Source organism: Mobula birostris, chromosome 4, assembly GCF_030028105.1.
Source record: "Mobula birostris isolate sMobBir1 chromosome 4, sMobBir1.hap1, whole genome shotgun sequence".
Classification (NCBI taxonomy): domain Eukaryota; kingdom Metazoa; phylum Chordata; class Chondrichthyes; order Myliobatiformes; family Myliobatidae; genus Mobula; species Mobula birostris.
This window is the reverse complement of record NC_092373.1, coordinates 38,395,886-38,415,423: the sequence shown is the minus strand read 5'-3', so window position 1 is coordinate 38,415,423 and position 19,538 is coordinate 38,395,886. Positions and strand designations below refer to the sequence as shown.

At 40.4% G+C, this 19,538-nt stretch overlaps 1 protein-coding gene across 4 annotated transcripts in view; it reads right to left on the bottom strand.

Moving 5' to 3' along the window:
- ttc14 (tetratricopeptide repeat domain 14) overlaps positions 1–15,325 on the bottom strand; it is a 42,928-nt gene extending 27,603 nt beyond the window's left edge. For 2 of the 4 annotated variants that reach the window (XM_072255204.1, XM_072255205.1), the window contains exons 1-5: positions 15,034–15,325; positions 6,712–6,833; positions 5,275–5,474; positions 4,679–4,763; positions 4,452–4,581 (exon numbers count right to left, since the gene is read on the bottom strand). In XM_072255204.1, coding sequence (XP_072111305.1) covers positions 4,452–4,581; positions 4,679–4,763; positions 5,275–5,474; positions 6,712–6,833; positions 15,034–15,179 — 683 coding nt within the window. In that variant the 5' untranslated portion in view covers positions 15,180–15,325. The remainder of the gene's footprint in view (positions 1–4,451; positions 4,582–4,678; positions 4,764–5,274; positions 5,475–6,711; positions 6,834–15,033) is intronic. The other 2 variants (XM_072255202.1, XM_072255203.1) reach the window with 1 other exon arrangement.
- Positions 15,326–19,538: the final 4,213 nt, after the last annotated feature.

Genomic DNA, 19,538 nt, shown 5'->3' with positions numbered 1-19,538 from the left:
TAAGGGTAGAAAGACCCTAATAGGAGTTATCTACAGGCCCCCAAACAGTAGTCTGGGTGTTGGGTGTAAATTGAATCAAGAGTTAAAATTGGCATGTCGCAAAGGTAATGCTACAGTTGTTATGGGGGACTTCAACATGCAGGTAGACTGGAGGAATCAGGTTGGTACTGGATCCCAAGAAAGGGAGTTTGTGGAGTCCCTCCGAGATGGATTCTTAGAACAGCTTGTACTGGAGCCTACCACAGAGAACGCAATTCTAGATTTAGTGTTGTGCAATGAACTGGATTTGATCAGGGACCTCGAGGTAAAGGAGCCATTAGGAGACAGTGACCATAATATGATAAGTTTTAATCTACAATTTGAGAGGGAGAAGGGAAACTCGGTAGTGTCAGTATTACAGTTGAACAAAGGGAACTATGGTGCTATGAGGGAGGAGCTGGCCAAAGTTCAATGGAACAATACCCTAGCAGGGATGACAGTGGAACAGCAATGGCAAGTGTTTCTGGGAATAATGCGGAAGGTGCAGGATCAGTTCGTTCCAAAGAGGAAGAAAGATCCTAAGGGGAGTAAGGGGAGGCCGTGGCTGACAAGGGAAGTAATGGACAGTATAAAAATAAAAGAGAAGAAGTATAACATAGCAAAGACGAGTGGGAAGCCGGAGGACTGGGAAACTTTTAAACAGCAACAGAAGGTAACTAAAAACGCAATATGCAGAGAAAAAATGAGGTACGAAGGTAAACTAGCCAAGAATATAAAGGTATGTGAAAAGGAAAAAAATAGTTAAGACCAAAATTGGGCCCTTAAAGACAGAAACAGGTGAATTTATTATGGGGAACAAGGAAATGGCAGACGAGTTGAGCAGGTAATTTGGATCTGTCTTCACTAGAGAAGACACAAACAATCTCCCAGATAGAATAGTGGCCAAAGGACCCAGGGTAATGGATGAACTGAAGGAAATTTATATTAGGCAGGAAGTGGTGTTGGATAGACTGTTGGGTCTGAAGGCTGATAAGTCCCCAAGACCTAACGGTCTGCATTCCAGGGTACTTAAGGAGGTGGCTTTAGAAATCGTGGACGCATTGGTAATCATTTTCCAATGTTCTATAGATTCAGGATCAGTTCCTGTGGATTGGAGGGTGGCTAATGTTGTCCCTCTCTTCAAGAAGGGAGGAAGAGAGAAAACAGGGAATTATAGACCAGTTAGCCTGACGTCGGTGGTGGGAAAGATGCTAGAGTCAATTATAAAAGATGAAATTACGACACATCTGGATAGCCATAACAGGATCTGTCCGAGTCAGCATGGATTTATGAAGGGGAAATCGTGCTTGACTAATCTTCTGGAATTTTTTGAGGATGTAACTATGAAAATGGACAAGGGAGAGCCAGTGGATGTAGTGTACCTGGACTTTCAGAAAGCCTTTGATAAAGTCCCACATAGGAGATTAGTGGGCAAAATTAGGGCACATGGTATTGGGGGCAGAGTACTGACATGGATTGAAAATTGGCTGGCTGACAGAAACCAAAGAGTAGTGATTAATGGGTTCCCTTCGGAATGGCAGGCGGTGACCAGTGGGGTACTGCAGGGTTCAGTGCTGGGACCACAGCTGTTTACAATATATATTAATGATTTAGATGAGGGAATTAAAAGTAACATTAGCAAATTCGTCGATGACACAAAGCTGGGCGGCAGTGTGAAATGTGAGGAGGATGTTATGAAAATGCAGGGTGACTTGGACAGGCTGGGTGAGTGGGCAGGTGCATGGCAGATGCAGTTTATTGTGGATAAATGTGAGGTTATCCACCTTGGTGGTAAGAACAGGAAGGCAGATTATTATCTAAATGGAGTCAAGTTAGGAAAAGGGGAAGTACAACAAGATCTAGGTGTTCTTGTACATCAGTCACTGAAAGCAAGCACGCAAGTACAGCAGGCTGTGAAGAAAGCTAATGGCATGCTGGCCTTCATAACAAGGGGAATGAGTACAAGAGCAAGGAGGTCCTTCTGCAGCTGTGCAGGGCCCTGGTGAGACCACACCTGGAGTACTGTGTGCAGTTTTGGTCTCCAAACTTGAGCAAGGACATTCTTGCTATTGAGGGAGTGCAGCGTAGGTTCACAAGGTTAATTCCCAGGATGGCGGGACTGTCATATGTTGACAGATTGGAGCGACTGGGCTTGCATACTCTGGAATTTAGAAGGCTGAGAGGGGATCTGATTGAAACATACAAGATTATTAAGGGATTGGACACACCAGAGGCAAGAAGCATGTTCCCACTGATGGGTGAGTCCAGAACCAGAGGCCACAGTTTAAGAATAAGGGGTAGGCTATTTAGAACGGAGGTGAGGAAAAACTTTTTCACCCAGAGAGTGGTGGATATATGGAATGCTCTGCCCCAGAAGGCTGTAGAGGCCAAGTCTCTGGATGCTTTCAAGAAAGAGATGGATAGAGCTCTTAAAGATAGCAGAATCAAAGGTTATGGGGATAAGGCAGGAACTGGATACTGATTGTGGATGATCAGCCATGATCACAGTGAATGGCGGTGCTGGCTCGAAGGGCTGAATGGCCTACTCCTGCATCTATTGTCTATTGTCTATAATCTTCTTGTATTTTAGTTGCCTTTTCAACCCCTGCTGGACCTGGAAACTACTTAATTAAAGATCATGTCTTGATTGCAGTAATCTTCATAAGAGCACCTTCTAGCTGGCAGTGACTGGCTCCATGTTTTTGGCTCAGAGATCTCCAAGTGTCTGGGCCTTGGATAGTCTTGAAAGTGAGGAAGAGTCCATGGCCTTTGTGGTTATTGACTTGTTGCTGGATCTCCAGAGCTCTTTCCATCCACTATCTATCACTTAGATCACAATTTTTTTTAACTTATGCCTTTTATTTGCTTATGGATTAGCTTTTCTCCATTTTTCCATTTATTTTCAGTCCATGAAGCCTCTATTTTGGGTTAATTAGACCCTAGATTTCAAAGTTGATAATACAGAACCCAGTTCTGATGTTTTCTGAAAAGCAAATAAAACTGCAGATGTGCAAATCTGAAATAAAAACCAAAAATCTGAGGAAAAAATTAACATTTCAAGTTAATGATTTTTGATAAAAGTGCAAGCTGGAATTCCTAAAGAGCATAGTTCTCTGCCAGAAAAGCTCTAAAAAAATGTTTAATTCTGTGGGACTTCAAGGCAGACCAGATACTAGAGTGTGTAGCTTAATATAATTGGAAGCTAGTGGACGAGCGAAACTTTCTTCCCAGCATCGTTGAGCTCTTTGACATTGATTATCCTTCACTAGCATTCTTGTTTCATCTCCATTTGGACACCAGGTTTGAGAGAGATATACGAGATTGGTTCATCAGTCATCAGCTACATTTATGACATTACAGAGGGTGGAATGGAGGTTGGCTTCCTAGAAAACAATCCACAAGCAAATAAAAGGCCTAAGTTAAAAAAATTGTGATCTAAGTGATAGATAGTGGATGGAAAGAGCTCAGGAGATCCAGCAACAAGTCAATAACATGAAGCCACATCATCTGCATGTGTTAAGAAAGGCAAGTTGAAAACAAATTTTGTGATGGTTTGTTGTGATGGAGTGTGGAATGAGCTACCAGACGAGGTGGTAAATGCGGGTTCTTTTTTAACGTTTAAGAATAAATTGGACAGATACATGGATGGGAGGTGTATGGAGGGATATGGTCCATGTGCAGGTCAGTGGGACTAGGCAGAAAATGGTTCGGCACAGCCAAAAAGGGCCAAAAGGCCTGTTTCTGTGCTGTAGTTTTTCTATGGTTTCTATGGTTTACATTTCTTCCACACAATTTGCATCAGAGTGTATGTTGTTGCATAATTTTTGGGTAATGATTTTACAAATTTGATAAGGGTTCATTTTTGTAAGCCAGACTATCATAAAATGAGAAAGGTTGTCTGTAATGGTCACTGAGCAAATGATACAATTCCCTTGCAATCTTTGCCCTATGACTTAATCTAGCAGATAGCAATATCTGGTTCGTGGGTCTTGTACTATATTCTCAGATGAGTCAAGGTATTGATAATGATAAGACTGTATTATAATAAGGCAGAGCACACCAGTGTAGTTAACTTTTCCTAATTCTTTCTTGTTAGCCATGGCAATCCAAGACTGGCAGCAAAGTGGAAGATTGATTAGATTCCCTTTGGGACTAAAATCTCTATATTTTATGTAATGAACTGTACTGCTGTTGCAAAACAGCAAATTTCATGACATATATCAGTGATAATAAACTGGATTCTGATTCACTAAGCTTCAAGTCTCAGGTGATGTGGCTGCAGTAGCTGGGTTGGTGAGGATAGTAAACAATTCAAACATGCAAAGATACATGTACATAAACCACACTGAAAAACCAACAATTTAAGCTATAATTAAAGTTGACAGAGGGGAAAGGGGAAATAAAAATCTCCACTTTACCACTACTTTTAGTACCTGTAGTACGTAGGGAGATCTTCGCTACCGATGACACCCAATTTCCAATGAGAAAGGCGAGCTGAAAGTAACGAAGGCCGCAAAGTAACTGCAAGTCTTTCATGGTAACGTTCAACATCTTTTACAGCAACTGCAAAACATTTATTTTTTTTAAATCATAGATGTATTTTGAGATCAACATTTCAGTTAATAATTTTCCAATAAACATTCGTATCAACAATCAATACCTCTTACAAGATCTCCTACTTGAAAGTAAGACAAAGGATCTTCATGTTTTCCATGTGAAGGTACATCTCTTACAGGACAAAGTGCCTATAACACCAACATTTTGATTAATGCATTATACAGTTTTCTTTTATGTATTTTAGATTTCTTAAGGTCAGAGCAGGACAAATTAAGATTTGATTAAAATAAAGGTTTTGTGTACTTTTGTATCAGTGTTCAGTCTTCCAACTTCCATGGCTCTAAAGAAAAATTAAATAATTGGAACTTTGCTCAATTGATTACTGGCAAAACGAAAGTTAAGATTTTGGGAAAAAAACACATCATGTTTAAGCAATTAGAAGCCTTAGAATGACTTGGGTCATCCATGCGCTAACCATGTAGTTTAATTCATCAAAGTAAACATAAAGGATACAAATCTTATCACAAAGCTTGTAACATATTTCTTTGCATTTTAAGTTATATATAAATTTAAAAATCAGAGGAAAAATGGATGCTAAACATGGGTATATTTGGCTAGTATTTTCTCAAAGCTCATCTACAAGTATTCATTTTCCACAATATTACATTTTTATAGTACAGGTACGAGTGATCATCTTACAGTTATTTCCAAGGATTCAATGTCCCGCCCAAGGTCCCCTCCAAGACTGATCAATGTTAGAAAGAACCCAAATTCACGAATAGATGTAACACGTCCAATCACAATGTCCCCACGTTCAATGTCACGGAAGAAGTACTGTCTTTTGTCATCACTGGGAACCTCCATCAACTGTTCCAAAGGAGGCATAATTGCATAATAATCTGGAAAAAAATAAAAGAAAGACTTTGAAATACTATTTCTTTCTATATCAATCAATGCAAACTCATTACTTATACTTTTATTCCAAAGCAAAGACTTTATGAAGTTCGGAGCATCATATTTATTCTAAGAGATTACTTCACTCAGTAGGAATAACATTGAAAAATAAATTAGCAAAATACTTTTCTAAGTTATTGCTGATTTTCTCATTTTACTTCTCTCCACTTCCCATAATGGTACAAGATTTTAAAAAGTGTGGATCGCTTACTTGCTCCCGTACACCTCAGAGTCAGAGCTCTAATGGATAATTACAAAACAGGGCAAGTATTCAGAAGTGTTTAGAATTTTAATAGTTCTGGAGTATTGTAATGAACAAATAGCTTGCATATCTTCAAAGTCAATACAGTCATTTCCAAAGTGCTGTCAACACTGTTATTCTGGAAATGCAAACATTAATTTTCACAGAACAAGGTCTCATAATATTAATGAAATAAGTGGGCAGAACAGCTATCTTTGTTGCTGACTAGGAATAAATCTTGAACACATTCTTCAAATATGTCTTTTGCATCCAACTGAGTATGAATGGTCCATGAACACAACCTCGTTATTTGTCTTCTGCACTGTTTGTTTATTTTTGTAACTTATAATTTTTATGTCTTACACTATACTGCTGCTGAAAAGCAACAAATTTCGCAACATACATCAGTGATAATAAACCTGATTCTGATGCAATTGGTTCCTCTGAAAACCAACTCTCCAAGCATGAAGCCACACACAAAATGTTAGAGGAATTCAGTAAGTCAAGCACCGCTATGGAGGGAAATGGACAATCAACATTTCGGCTCGAGACTGTTCAGTTGGAGTTCAAGCATCCTTCACTCCCTCAGTACTGCAGCCAAACTGAAATCTGGTTTATATATTAATGTTTCTTAAGTCTAAATTAACCCACAGGAGTTGATTTCAGTAGGCTTCTGGACAGTCACTAACTTACTTCAAGATATTTAAGGAAGAGGTAGTGAAATAGTTCTTCTTCCAACGGTTTTGACAGGAAATTTTATATGATCTATCAAGACAAGGAGCAAAGAAGGAACTATTTGTTCAAAAGCTGGGGGGAAGATTTTGCATACAAAGAATATAATAGAATATTAAAATCTAATGAAAAATTTCCTTTTCTAAGATGAGGAAACATCAAAAAGAGACAAAGAGTACAAGCTCAGACATCTCTTGATTTCAAATCACCTTCCGTCTCTTCGTCATTCAGTTCAGTACTAACAGTTGATTTCCATGATGGAGCGAACAGAAGGTCTGCTTTTCTTGCAATGAACTGTTGTATGCCAATATTATCAATTCTTCTATCCTTTCTGCAAAACAGTAACGTTCTATATCAAAATTACATTCTGTGCATTGTGGTACTACACACCCACCCACAACTTAAAAGAATTGCCGTACCACAACTTTAAGCAAATTGACTGATATTATTCAAAGATATTTGTATTTATACACACAAAATATAAAAGGTAAATAAAAAGCATAAATGTGCTATACAGTTTTGATGAAATATTGACTTATCATATGGACAACTTTGTATTATTAGGTTACATACTGGCTTCACACAACAAGGACACATCAAATGTGATGCATTTACTGCTTAGCCAAATTTTGATTGTTTCAGTTATTGCAAAAATTTTCCATTTCCTTCAAATAAAAATCTGCATTTTTCACAAGAATACAAATTGGAGTAGCTTCCAGGACAACGGATATTTTCATTAGTTTCCTTTCAGGGGACACATTATAAATATTAACAGAATCCCAAAGACACCCTATATTAACTTCTGAAAGACAATATCAACTGCTTAAGAGACCATGCATTGTTAATCATCTATTTCTATTAGCTTATAACAAAAATCGAGTGTTAGTAAATCAACCAAAACAAAAAAATCACGATATCTGAAGACCCCCAATACCAACTAGGGTGCCAATTTAATTCATACCATTGGATATAAAATTCAATATACTTCAAATATACTTTGTACCTCAAAGCATTATTCCTTAACATAAAATATGGTCTGGCAACTCGAAGATTAAAAAAAACAGTAGCTCATGAAAATCAGATAGTCAAAAGGTTATCAGCTTTGCAACAAAGTCATATACAGTCGGCCCTCCTTATCCGTGGGGGATTGGTTCTGGGACCCCCCGCGGATACCAAAAAACGCGGATGCTCAAGGCCATTATATAAAATGGCATAGTATTTGCATATAACCTACACACATCCTCCCATATACTTTAAATCATCTCTAGATTACTTATAATACCTAATACAATGTAAATGCTATGTAAAGTAGTTGTTATACTGCATTGTTTAGGGAATAATGACAAGGGAAAACTGCTTAAACATCAAGTGCTGGAGAGAGAACTTCCGGGTTTTCCCAATCCGCGCTTGGTTGAATCCGCGCATGCAGAACCCGTGGATAAGGAGGACCGCTGTGTTCTCTCCACATTCCCAACAGCAACCCCCAGCCCCTAGGTTCAATCACTCAACTACACATTAGCAGCAATTTGCAGTGGCCAATTAACCTACGTATTTACACATGTATTTAAAATGAAGGAGGAAACGTGCAAATTCTACTCAGATCGCAAGCATCTAGGGTCAGGATTGATTCAGGTCAATGGAGCTGTGAAGCAACAATTTTCTTAGCCACTCAAATGATAAAGAAAATCTGTGCTGTAGCAAACATTGCCACTGATTTTGTTTTTTTTTCCCAGTGACACAGTTTTTAATCAACATTCAGCAAAATTCCATCTATCTATGTTTGCTTGAATTCAAAATGTCCTGCTTTACACTAAAGCAGCGCAATCAACCACAGGGTAGGGCTAATGTGTAACCAGATATTGACTGCTGGCAAGAAACTTCAGGAGGTTGCTAGGATGATGAAATATACACCATACAGACAGGTTCCTCACATTAATCTTTGGTAAGGTAATAGAAGCTTTGCCAACTTTGTGCTTTTAAACATTGCTCTGAGATACTGTATCTGAAAAAATTAAGCTCTGATCAGGCTGACTGGGTCTCACTCCCTTGATTCTGTTCTCATTTAACTGTTAGTCAAGAAACGTTTTCACTGTCAGGGCTAAATGACACCCACACATCAGGTATAGCCATTTCACTGTTGTCACTGCTTATTCAAGCCTAGCCTCCTTGTGCCTTTCAAAACAAATAAAAATTAGCTGAAAACCAAATTAAAATTCCAGGTGCTAAACATCTGAAAGAAAATGAGAAAGTACTTAGATCAGAGATCATCTGTGGAGAGAAATAGCTAATGTTTCAGGTGACAATTTTTCTTCTAAACGTGAACCTGAAACTCTTGTTTCTCTCTCCACATGTTGCTTAATCTGCTAAGTAATTCCAACATTTTCTGTTTATAATTCAAGAATCTCATCATTTCTTTCTCAAGAACACTTCTATTTGCCATCAATCCATTTGTCGCTCTCATATTAGAAATCTGTTCCGGTCCAAGCACAAATTACATATGGTACTATGACTGGCCCAATGTGCTTAACCGATCATGGTATGAATTACTTACATCAACCAAGCCATTACCCTCCTGAACTTCAACCTTAAGCATAGCAAGACCATTAGTAAACCAAAAGTCCAATTCAATCCACAGGACAGCTTTGCACCTGCCCTTTCACCTTTGTTTCTGTTAATTCCAGATTTGACTATTTATAAATTCCTCTCATTTGATCTCATCCTTTACCAACATATTCATTCAGAACTACTGCTATTTTCAATTTCTCACAAAATGTTTTTGAAAACTACAATATAAAATGCTAAGTTTGTCATTTTAAATTCTTTATGGCTTTGCATCCTAACTGACATCAAACTCTTGATTTCTGACCAACCTAATTCTGTGTGGATCTATCCACAATCAGTCATGGTCCAATTAACAGTCTTGACCACACAAACTGTTTTTCTCCTAAACTTCTCCATTTTGCCTTCCATTGTAAGATTCAAATTCAAGCACAAAAATTTCATCCTTCCCAGCCTCCACATTCTAATTGCATCTCTGTGATGGTTGAAGATATTGTTCGGATTTGAAATTATTTAGATCCCAGCTAATGTGTTCTGCCTTTGTTAATTTAAACTAGACCAAATGAATGAACATTAGCTTCTGCTGGTAAGAATTTACTATATCTTATTGCACAGGAAACAAATCTGCGAAAATATAAACTGGAATTGTATCACTAACCTATGAAAAATAGATTAATGACTTAACTAAACTAATACACCTGAACAAGTCTTGGTTGGTCAGAGTTTTAGACCTGATGAGACCATAAGACCATAAGATTTAGGAGCAGAAGTAGGTCATTCGGCCCATCAAGTCTGCTCTGCCATTCAATCATGGGCTAATCTGCTTCATCCAGTCATCCCCACTCCCCTGCTTTCACCCCATACCCTTTGATGCCCTGGCTAATCAAGAATCTATCTATCTCTGCCTTAAATGCAACCAATGACTTGGCCTCCATAGCCACTCGTGGCAACAATTTCCACAGATTTACCACGCTCTGACTGATGTAATTTCTCCGCACCTCAGTTCTAAAAGAACGTCCTGCAATCCTGAAGTCGTGCCCTCTTGTCCCAGAATCCCCTACCATGGGAAATAACTTTGTCATATCTGATCTGTTCAGGCCTTTTAACATTTGGAATGTTTCTATGAGATCCCCCCTCATTCTCCTGAACTCCAGGGAATACAGCCAAGAGCTGCCAGACGTTCCTCAAACGGTAATCCTCTCATTCCTGGAATCATTCTCGTGAATCTTCTCTGAACCCTCTCCAATGTCAGTATATCCTTTCTAAAATAAGGTGCCCAAAACTGCACACAGTACTCCAAGTGTGGTCTCACGAGTGCCTTATAGAGCCCTCAACATCACATCCCGGCTCTTATATTCTGTACCTCTAGAAATGAATGCCAACATTACATTCACCTTCTTCACAACCAACTCAACCTGCAGGTTGATTGAAGGTGAAAGATAGCTGCAGAAATAATCAAGCATTAAAAAAAAGGGTATGAAACACAATTTCACCCACTGATGGGCTGACCCAGGAACTGAAATTATTTATGTTTCAGAGACAAGTGTACGGAGTAATGTCAAGGTGACAAACAGTCTGGTTCAGCAGAAAACTGTAGCCAGAAAAAAAAAACAACATAATTGGGATCTAGTAATGGTTTATAGAAAAGACCCAAGAAAAATTGCTTGAATTCTTAGTGTTCAAATTAGGGGTTCAAAATTCAAAGTAAATGTATTATCAAAGTAATATACGTCACCATATACTACCCTGAGATTCATTTTCTTGCGAGCATTCACAGTATACACAAAGAAAGACAATAAATCAATGAAAAACTGCACACAACAAAGACAATGTGCAAAAAACAATAAAATGTGCAAATACAAAACAGAAAAAAGCCCAAAATAGCAATAAATAAATAAATAATACTGCGAACATGAGTTGTGGAGTCCTTGGAAGAGAGTCCACAGGTTGTAGAATCAGTTCACAATTGGGATGAGTGAAGTTACCCACTCCGTTTCAAGAGCCTGATGTTTGAGCAGTAATAACTGTTCTTGAAACTACCTGATGACAGCAGTGAGAAGAGAGCATGGACTGGATGGTGCAAGTCTTTAATGATTGATGCTGCATTTGTGTGATGGACTGGGCTTTATCCACTACCTTCTGTCAACTTTTCTGTTCAAGGGTATTGGTGTTTCCATACCTGCCCATAATGCAACCAGTCAGTGTATTCTCCAACACGCATCTACAGAAGTTTGTCAAAGTTTTAGATTAGATGCCAAATCTTTACAAACTTCTAAGAAAGTAGAGGTGCTACCTTGCCTTCCGTGTAATGGCATTTATGTGCTGGATCCAAAACAGATACTCTGAAATGATAACACTGATGAATTTCAAAGTTAATTTACTATCAAAGTACATGTATATCACCATATCCAACCCTGAGATTCACTGCCTTGCAGGCACTCAATAGGTCCATAGAATAATAACCATAACAAAATCAATGAAAGACTGCATCAACTTGGGGGTTCAAACAGTCTGCAAAAGAAAACAAACTGTGCAAATGCAGAAAGAAAGAAAAAAAGAGAAAGAAAAGAAAGAAAGAAAAAGAAAAGAAAGAATAAATAAGCAAGCAAGCACTAAATTTTCAGAACATGAGATGAAGGGTCCTTGAAAGTGAGTCCATAGATTGTGGGAACATTTCAGTGATGGGGCAAGTGAAGTTATCTCGTTTGGTTCATGAGCCTGATAGTTGAGGGTTAATAACTGTTCCTGAACCTGGTAGTGTGAGGCGTGAGGCTCCCATACCTACCTGATAGCAACAGTATGAACGGGGGAACGGGTGGTGCGGAGAGTTGTCCCTGTGATGGATGCCACTTTCCTGTGACAGCGTTTTGTGTAGATATCCTCAATGGTGGGGAGGGCTGTACCCATGATGGATTGGGCAATATCCACTACTTTTTGTTGGATTTTCCATTCGAGGGCATTGGTGTTTCCATACCAGGCTATGATGCAGCTACTCAGTATACTCTCCGCTACTCGTCCATAGAAGTTTGTCAAAGTTTTAAATGTCATGCTGAATCTTCACAAACTCCTCAGTAGAGGCAGTGCCATGCTATCTTCATAATTGCACTCACGTGCTGAGCCCAGGACAGGTCCTCTGAAACACCAAGGAGTTGCTGATCTTCTCTACCTCTGAGGACTGGCTCATGGACCTCTGGTATATTTCTCCTGATCAGCTCCTAGGTCTTGAAAATGTTCAGTAAGAGGTTGTTGTTATGGCACCACTCAGCCATATTTTCAGTCTCCCTCCTATATGCTCATTCATATCCAAGTTTGATTCGGTCAATGACAGTGGTGTCATCAGTGAACTTAAATTGAAGCTGTACGTAGCCTCAAAGTCGTAAGTATAGAGTGAGTACAGCAAGGGTCTAAGCACTCAGCCTTGTGGTGCACCTGTGCTGATGATGATTGTGGAGGAGATATCGCCAACACAAACTGAATGAGGTTTGCAAGTGAGGAAATTGAGGATCCAGTTAGGAGGCATTTAGGCCTTGGTCTTAGAGCTTATTGATTTAGTTTTGAGGGGATGTTAGTGCTGAATGCAGAGATGTAGTCAAGGAAGAACATCCTGATCTTTGCATCTTCACTGTTCAGACGTTCCAGGGTTGAATGAAGATCCAATGAAATTGAAACTGCTTTAGACCTGTTGTGACGGTAGGTAAATTGAAGAGGATGCAAGTTGCTCCTCAGACAGGAGTTGATATGTTTCATCACCAACCTCTCAAAGCACTCCATCACAGTGAATGTAAGTGTAACTGGTTGATCGTCATTGAGCAAAGGAGGCTATTCTCTCCATATTGTCTGTGCTGCTCAATGCTTTAAGTACAGAGCCAGACTTTCTTTTAATCTTATTGACGAGACTCCATGTTTCTTATGCCATTCCATACTGTGATTTCCAGATTTCTACTACCATTGCCCTGACAATTCCCTATTTATTGACCCATCATAGCTGCAGGAACTGGGTCCTTCTTCCCTATATAGGCTTAATTTTTATACACCAATTAATTTTTTCTCCAGCCTCAAAGAAAGCCATCCAATCAAGCCAATCTCTCCTCAAAGCTAAAATATTCCACTATTGACATTATCCTCTTATCCAAACCCTCGCACTTCAAATTGAAGAAAATTTTCACCTATTCAGTCTGATTGCCACATAAAATGTGAAGTGTCAATGGAGACATCAAGAGAGGTGGCAAGTATAAACACCACTCATAATTAAATTATCAACATACCTTTTGTGATATGAAACAAAAGGAGACTTTAGATCAGGGGTTCCCAATCTTTTTTATGCCTTGAACCATTAGTATGAAGCAAGGGGTCTGTGGACCACAGGTTGGGAACCCCTGCCTTTGGGAGCTCAGAGAAAATTGAATAAGAAAACACTACAAGAAATTATCTGACCACAGATGGATAGTAAGAGTAGAAGCAGACTTAAGAGCAATGAGATGGAGTGTCTAAGTATCAAGAATGGTGAACAGATTAAGGATAAGGAATTATTCATTGCAGTTACAGTTAAACATTGCACGGGATTCAGCTGAAACTAGTATGCCAGATTCAGAGTTAGCATGACAACAGGAAGTAGAATGTGATGGATTCTGACTGGAGACAGGAACTAGTGGGGGGGGGCAGGGGTCAATACTGGGACTTCGGTATTCCATTATTTATCTAACTGACTTAGATGTGAGTGTACATGTCATGATTAGCAAATGCTGGTGATACTAATTATGGGGTCTTAATAGTGAAGTAGCTTGCAGAGAACTGCAAAGAGATCTAGATCAGTTAAGGAGTTGGGCTGAGGAATGGCAAATGTGTTTCAACCTACATAGGTAAGTGTGAGGCAGTGAAGAAGGCATTTAGCATGCTGGCCTTCAGTCAAGGGTCGGGAGTGGGGAACATTATGTTGCAATTGTACAAGTCGTTAGTGAGACTGTACTTGGATTGTGTACAGTTTCAGTCACCCTGTTATAGGAAATAACATTGTCAAACTAGAGGGGATGCAAAAGAGATTTTGGAGAATGCTGCCTAGAATGCTTGAATTCTTGGGAAAAGTTAGCCATGCTGGATCTTTATTCCTTGAGGCACAGGAGAATGAAGGATGACATCATAAAAATTTACAGAATCATGAGGGGTAAGGATAAGGTGGACGATTGTAGTCTTTCCCCCAGGGTTTGGGAGTCCAAGAGGGCACAAATACAGAAGGGGAGTGATTTTATTTACCCAAGGGGCAACTTATTTATAGTGAGTGAGTATCTGGAAAAGTTGCCTGAGATGTGGTCCATTTGGGTACAACTGCAACATTAAGAGTCATTCGGATAGGTACGTGAGGGGAAGGGCTTGTAGGGTTATGGGCCAAATCTGGGCAACTAGGACTAGTAGGGAGGGTGGTATGGCCGGCATAGCTCAGTTGGGCCAAAGGGCCTGTTTCTGTGCCCTATGGCTATAAAGGATTTTAAAACCAAGATTACAGCATTTACCATAAATCCTAATAAAGCTTGCCAATTTAACATTGAGTCACTTACCTACCAACTTTTCTGCCTCACCGTTTTGATAATCATTTGTGTTGCCTTAATACTAACTCACTTCTAGATACAAACCAACTCAACACCACAATTGCCAAACCACGTACTCAGTACCTACTGACCTGATTAGTGCAATGGCTTACTTTTCGTTAAAATCTTTACATTTAAAAAGTACATAAGAATGACTTTTATTAACTCTGCAGCAACATATGGATGTGCAAAAAGGAACTAGAAAATCAGTCAAAACGCAGTGACCCTGACTCCATAAACCTAAGTTTACAGAAAATAAACAGGCATGCAAACAAGAAATTGGCCTGTTTGCAATCATTTAAATTCGATAATGTAATAAGTGACACTCCAGTGTTGCTGGTGAAAGAAACCGTGTTGATGCTGAAGCCCAGTTAAACGGAAACCGTTTACCTGTGATGCAGCGCTGTTTTCAAGAACTCGGCCGAAACGCTTTGAATGTCTGGGTTTTCATATTGCTCACTTTTCAAAAGGGATAACAACGTGGGCCCGTGATAACCCACTGACTGGCGCATGAGATCCTTGTTCATATTCAGCATCAATTTAAGTCCCGCTAGCCAGACTCCTCGGCATCCTGCCTTGGGAAGCCCCAATGCGGACAAGGCGGCCAAGGCCCAGTCGGCCGCTCCCGCTCCCGCTCGGCGCGAGTGCGCATTCTCCGACGGGCGGCGCTGACTGCGCACGCGCACTTTCTGTCACAAACTTCGAGTAAACCTGCAGCGACTGTGTGGCCTGCTGCGTGTTTCCGGTACGGTATTCTATGCCCTTTGTTTTATTGCTGTAAGTGACAGGATATAAAATGGGAAAAAAGAGAGAGAAAGGTGTGGTGAGGAGCAACGAGGAGATGCAGTGGAGGGAAAGATGGGAGGGGGCAAAGGGCAAGATTAGATTAGATTATAGTATGAGATTATGAGGACACGCAGTCCTCTTTTATTGTAATTTAGTAATGCATGCATTAAGAAATGATACAATGTTTTTCCAGAATGACATCACGAAAACACATGACAAACCGACTTAAATTAACATATAGTTACAACAGTGCAAAGCAATACCGTAATTTGATAAGAACAGACCATGGCACGGTAAAAGTCTCAAAGTCTCTTGAATGTCCCATCATCTCATGCAGACGGTAAACCTCCAGTGCCGCAAACTTGCCGATGCAGCATCCTGAAAGCATCCGACCACAGTCTGACTCCGAGTCTGTCCGAAAACTCTGAGCCTCCAACCAGCTCTCCGACACCGAGCACCAAGCACCATCTGTGCCGAGTGCTTCAATCCCGGCAATAGGCAAAGCCGAGGATTTGGGGCCTTCGTCTCCGGAGATTCTCGATTGCACAGTAGCAGCGGCAGCGAAGCAGGCATTTCAGAAGTTACTCCAGGTGTTCCTCCGTGCTTTTCACGGCTGGCTCCATCAAATCCGGATTGTGCACGGGCCCCTAGTTACACATACGATATTCATTCAGAACGGTCGCGTGCGCTGCATTGCGCCGCCATCTTCTCCTCCCTCCTCTAGATAACAGTCAGAAAGTGGGAAGGGATTAAAGGAAGAGAGAAGGGCAACAAGGTGGATAGAGAGCAGGGATAGGAAGAGAAGATAAGTGCTTTAGTAAGATTTAAGAAAGTGAAGATGGAAAAAAAATGAGAGGGTTAGGGAATGGTGCTGAAAAAAAAATCATACCAAGGAAGAAAAATGTGTGGAAAATCGAACGATAAGTGAAAAAAATGAGATAGAATGGGAGAAGAGCATGAAATTAAAACCTATCCTTCCACTTTCAATAAACTACAAACATATGCAATCCAGATTTCTCTGTTTGTGTGTCCCCTTCAGATAAGTGCCCTCAAGTGATGCCCTCATCTTTCCTAACACCTGAGATTTCTCAGCATTAGACTTAATGATGCCTCTATTCTGCCAGCATGCCTGTATCTCTTCGTACTATCCTCCTCACAGTTCATTGTGCCTCTATGTTTTGTGTACACAAGAAATTCTGCAGATGCTGGAAATCCTGAGCAACACACACATAATAAGTTTATTTTATTAATTTATTTATTAGTTATGGTTATTATTTAGTGTTGTGTTTGTTATGTTATAATTGCACTGCTCCTGAGAAACGCTGTCTCATTCTGCCCTGCAGAGTTGATGTATGGTTGGAATGACAATAAAGTTTTTTGAATCTTTTGAATCTTGAATCTTTGAACTCAGCATTGTCAGGTGGCATCTACAGAGGGAAATGGACAGTCAATGTTTTGATCTGGGGCCCTTCATCAGGACTGGAAAAGAAGAGAGCAGAAGCCAGAATGAAAAGGTAGGGGGAGAGGAGATGCACAAGTTGGCAGGTAGTAGTTGAGTTCAGGTGAGAGGGGAAGGTTGGTGGGTGGGGGAAATGGGATGAGAAAGAATAGATGCTGCCTGCCCTGTTGAGTTCCTTCAGCATTTTATGTGTGTGTTGTGCTATGTTTATGTTCTTCGAAGATTTAGAAATGATTTTCTGTTCATCCAGGTTCAAATAATTGCAATAAGAAAGCAGTGGTCCTCTTACTGATTTTTGGGGAATTCTAAATCCTTTAGTATGCTCTGAAACAAAGTTAAAATCAAGTTTATTGTCATATGCACAAGTACATGTATGCAGAGATGCAATAAAAATCTTACTTGAAGTAACATTATAGTCACATGGTGCCATGTAAGCAATGTTCACAAGGAACACATCAATATACAATTTTTACATGAAAAAAACACAATTAGAACATAAAAATACAAAATCAATTTTAGTGCAACATCATGATGTTGCTGAACTATAGTGATTAGTATTTTGCCAGTTGGTTCAAGAAACAAATGGTTGAAGGTTGAAACTGATATTGTAGGACTTCAGACTTGTGTAACAATTTTCTATTTGTGTTACTATACCTCCCTTCTTTTAATTCCATGGCCTTCTCTCTCGTTAACAGGCCTTGTTATAAAGAACTTCTGTAAACTGACCATTTTTATTGTCCAGCTAGTAAGGGGAAAGTACTATGCTCTCCACCAAACTGACACTAATGCCTTTTTTTTCAACTGTTCCTTCTTAGAAATTAGGTCACATAGAGGTTAGACTTATTTTAATCCTTTTATAACCATGTAGTTCATACTTTTCCATAGCCTACTACAACTGATAATCTGGCATGCTTGGGACCTTTATAGTACTGAGCTAACAGATTTTCTGGACTATTGGAAGACATAGATTTAAGGTGAGAAGAGGAAGATTTATTATAGGGGACCTAAGAGGCAAATTTTTCATACAGGTTGGTGAGAATGTGGAACGGGCTGCTCTATGCTGCAGCACTATGATAGGTGCCCTTTCCTATTTTCTCCATGCTTTTTATTCCAGCAATGATACAGAAGAAAAATTTAGCCAGTCTGAGAGGCTGAATGAGCTGTTCTTTCCAAGCTTCAACTCTAATGATAGATGACCATTATTTCAATCTGCTTCAAGAGGCTAGACGCAGGGAATAATTATCAAACACAGTTTACTTAAAATTACGTACTGTTTATTAGCAAGCTTGTGTCACTCAGTTGAACTACAGAGTCCCCGCTCACAGAGCCTGGGAAAATCTGCAACCCAAGTGAGCCCCCAAGTACAGTCTGGGCTGCTGATATACAATTTTTATCACATACATACTTGATAAGGGTAGACAGAGAAGCTTTCTCATGCAACAAACACTTATTTGTTCATACATTATTCTCACAGCACCTGTCAAGCTGCCAATAAGTCAGATAGGTTTTAGCCCTGTACCGTATAGCCTACAGTATAATAAGGGATTACTTTATGTTTTATGAAACACGCCATTGAATGCGCTATTAGGTGCATATTGAGCATGCGTTATTAGGCCCATATTGATCTGTACGTGTGTGCTGAGTTCGGATTTTTTTTATATTTCAAAATATACTTCATTCAAAAATAAAATTATATACAATAAACCATTCAATAACTTTCCATCCTTTACATACGTTTCCATTATGGTCTGTACATATCCATTCTTATGGCCACCCACGTGGCCCTCCAGTTGTTCACTTTACCACATCATTGTTGAGGGGTATACTCCCCGCCCACCGACCCCTCCCACTCCCACGGGTGGAGAAACCTATACCGTGGTCCTTCCCCACCGGGCCCTTGTGGTGGCTGCACCGAGTTTCAGTGCGTCCCTCAGCACGTACTCCTGTAGCCGAGAATGTGCCAGTCGGCAGCATTCTCTCACGGACATCTCCATGTGCTGGTAGATCATCAAGTTTTGGGCCGACCTAAGAGTGTCTTTCACCAAGTTGATGATCTGCCAGCAGCACCGGATGTTGGTCTCCGTGTGCGTCCCCGGGAACAGCCTGTAGATCAGAGAGTGCTCTGTTACGCAGCTGCTGGAGATGAAGTGTGACACTAGCTCGTCCATCCTCCTCCACACCCTCTCTGCGAACTGACAGTGTGCAAAGAGGTGGGACACAGACTCCTCCTCACTTCAGTCCTCCTGTGGGCAGCGGGGTGTGGAGACGACGTCCCTAGCATACAGGAGGGATCTGACTGGGAGGGCCCCTATCACGGCCAGCCAGGCGAGGACCTGGTGCCTGTTGGTGAGATCTGGCGATGAGGCATTTTGCCAGATGAACTGGACTGTCTGCTCGGGGAACCACCCCACTAAGTCCATCACGTCCTTCTCCTGCAGTGCCTGCAGGACATTACGTGCTGTCCACTGCCTGATGGCCCTGTGGTCAAAGGCATTGTCCTGGAAGAACTTCTCTACGAAGGACAGGTATGGCGGCAACGACCAGCTGACTGGGGCGTTGTGCGGTAGTGGGACCAGACCCATCCTTCGTAGCCAGGGCGACAGGTAGAACCTGGGCACATAGTGGTACTTGGTGCCCACATACCTGGGTT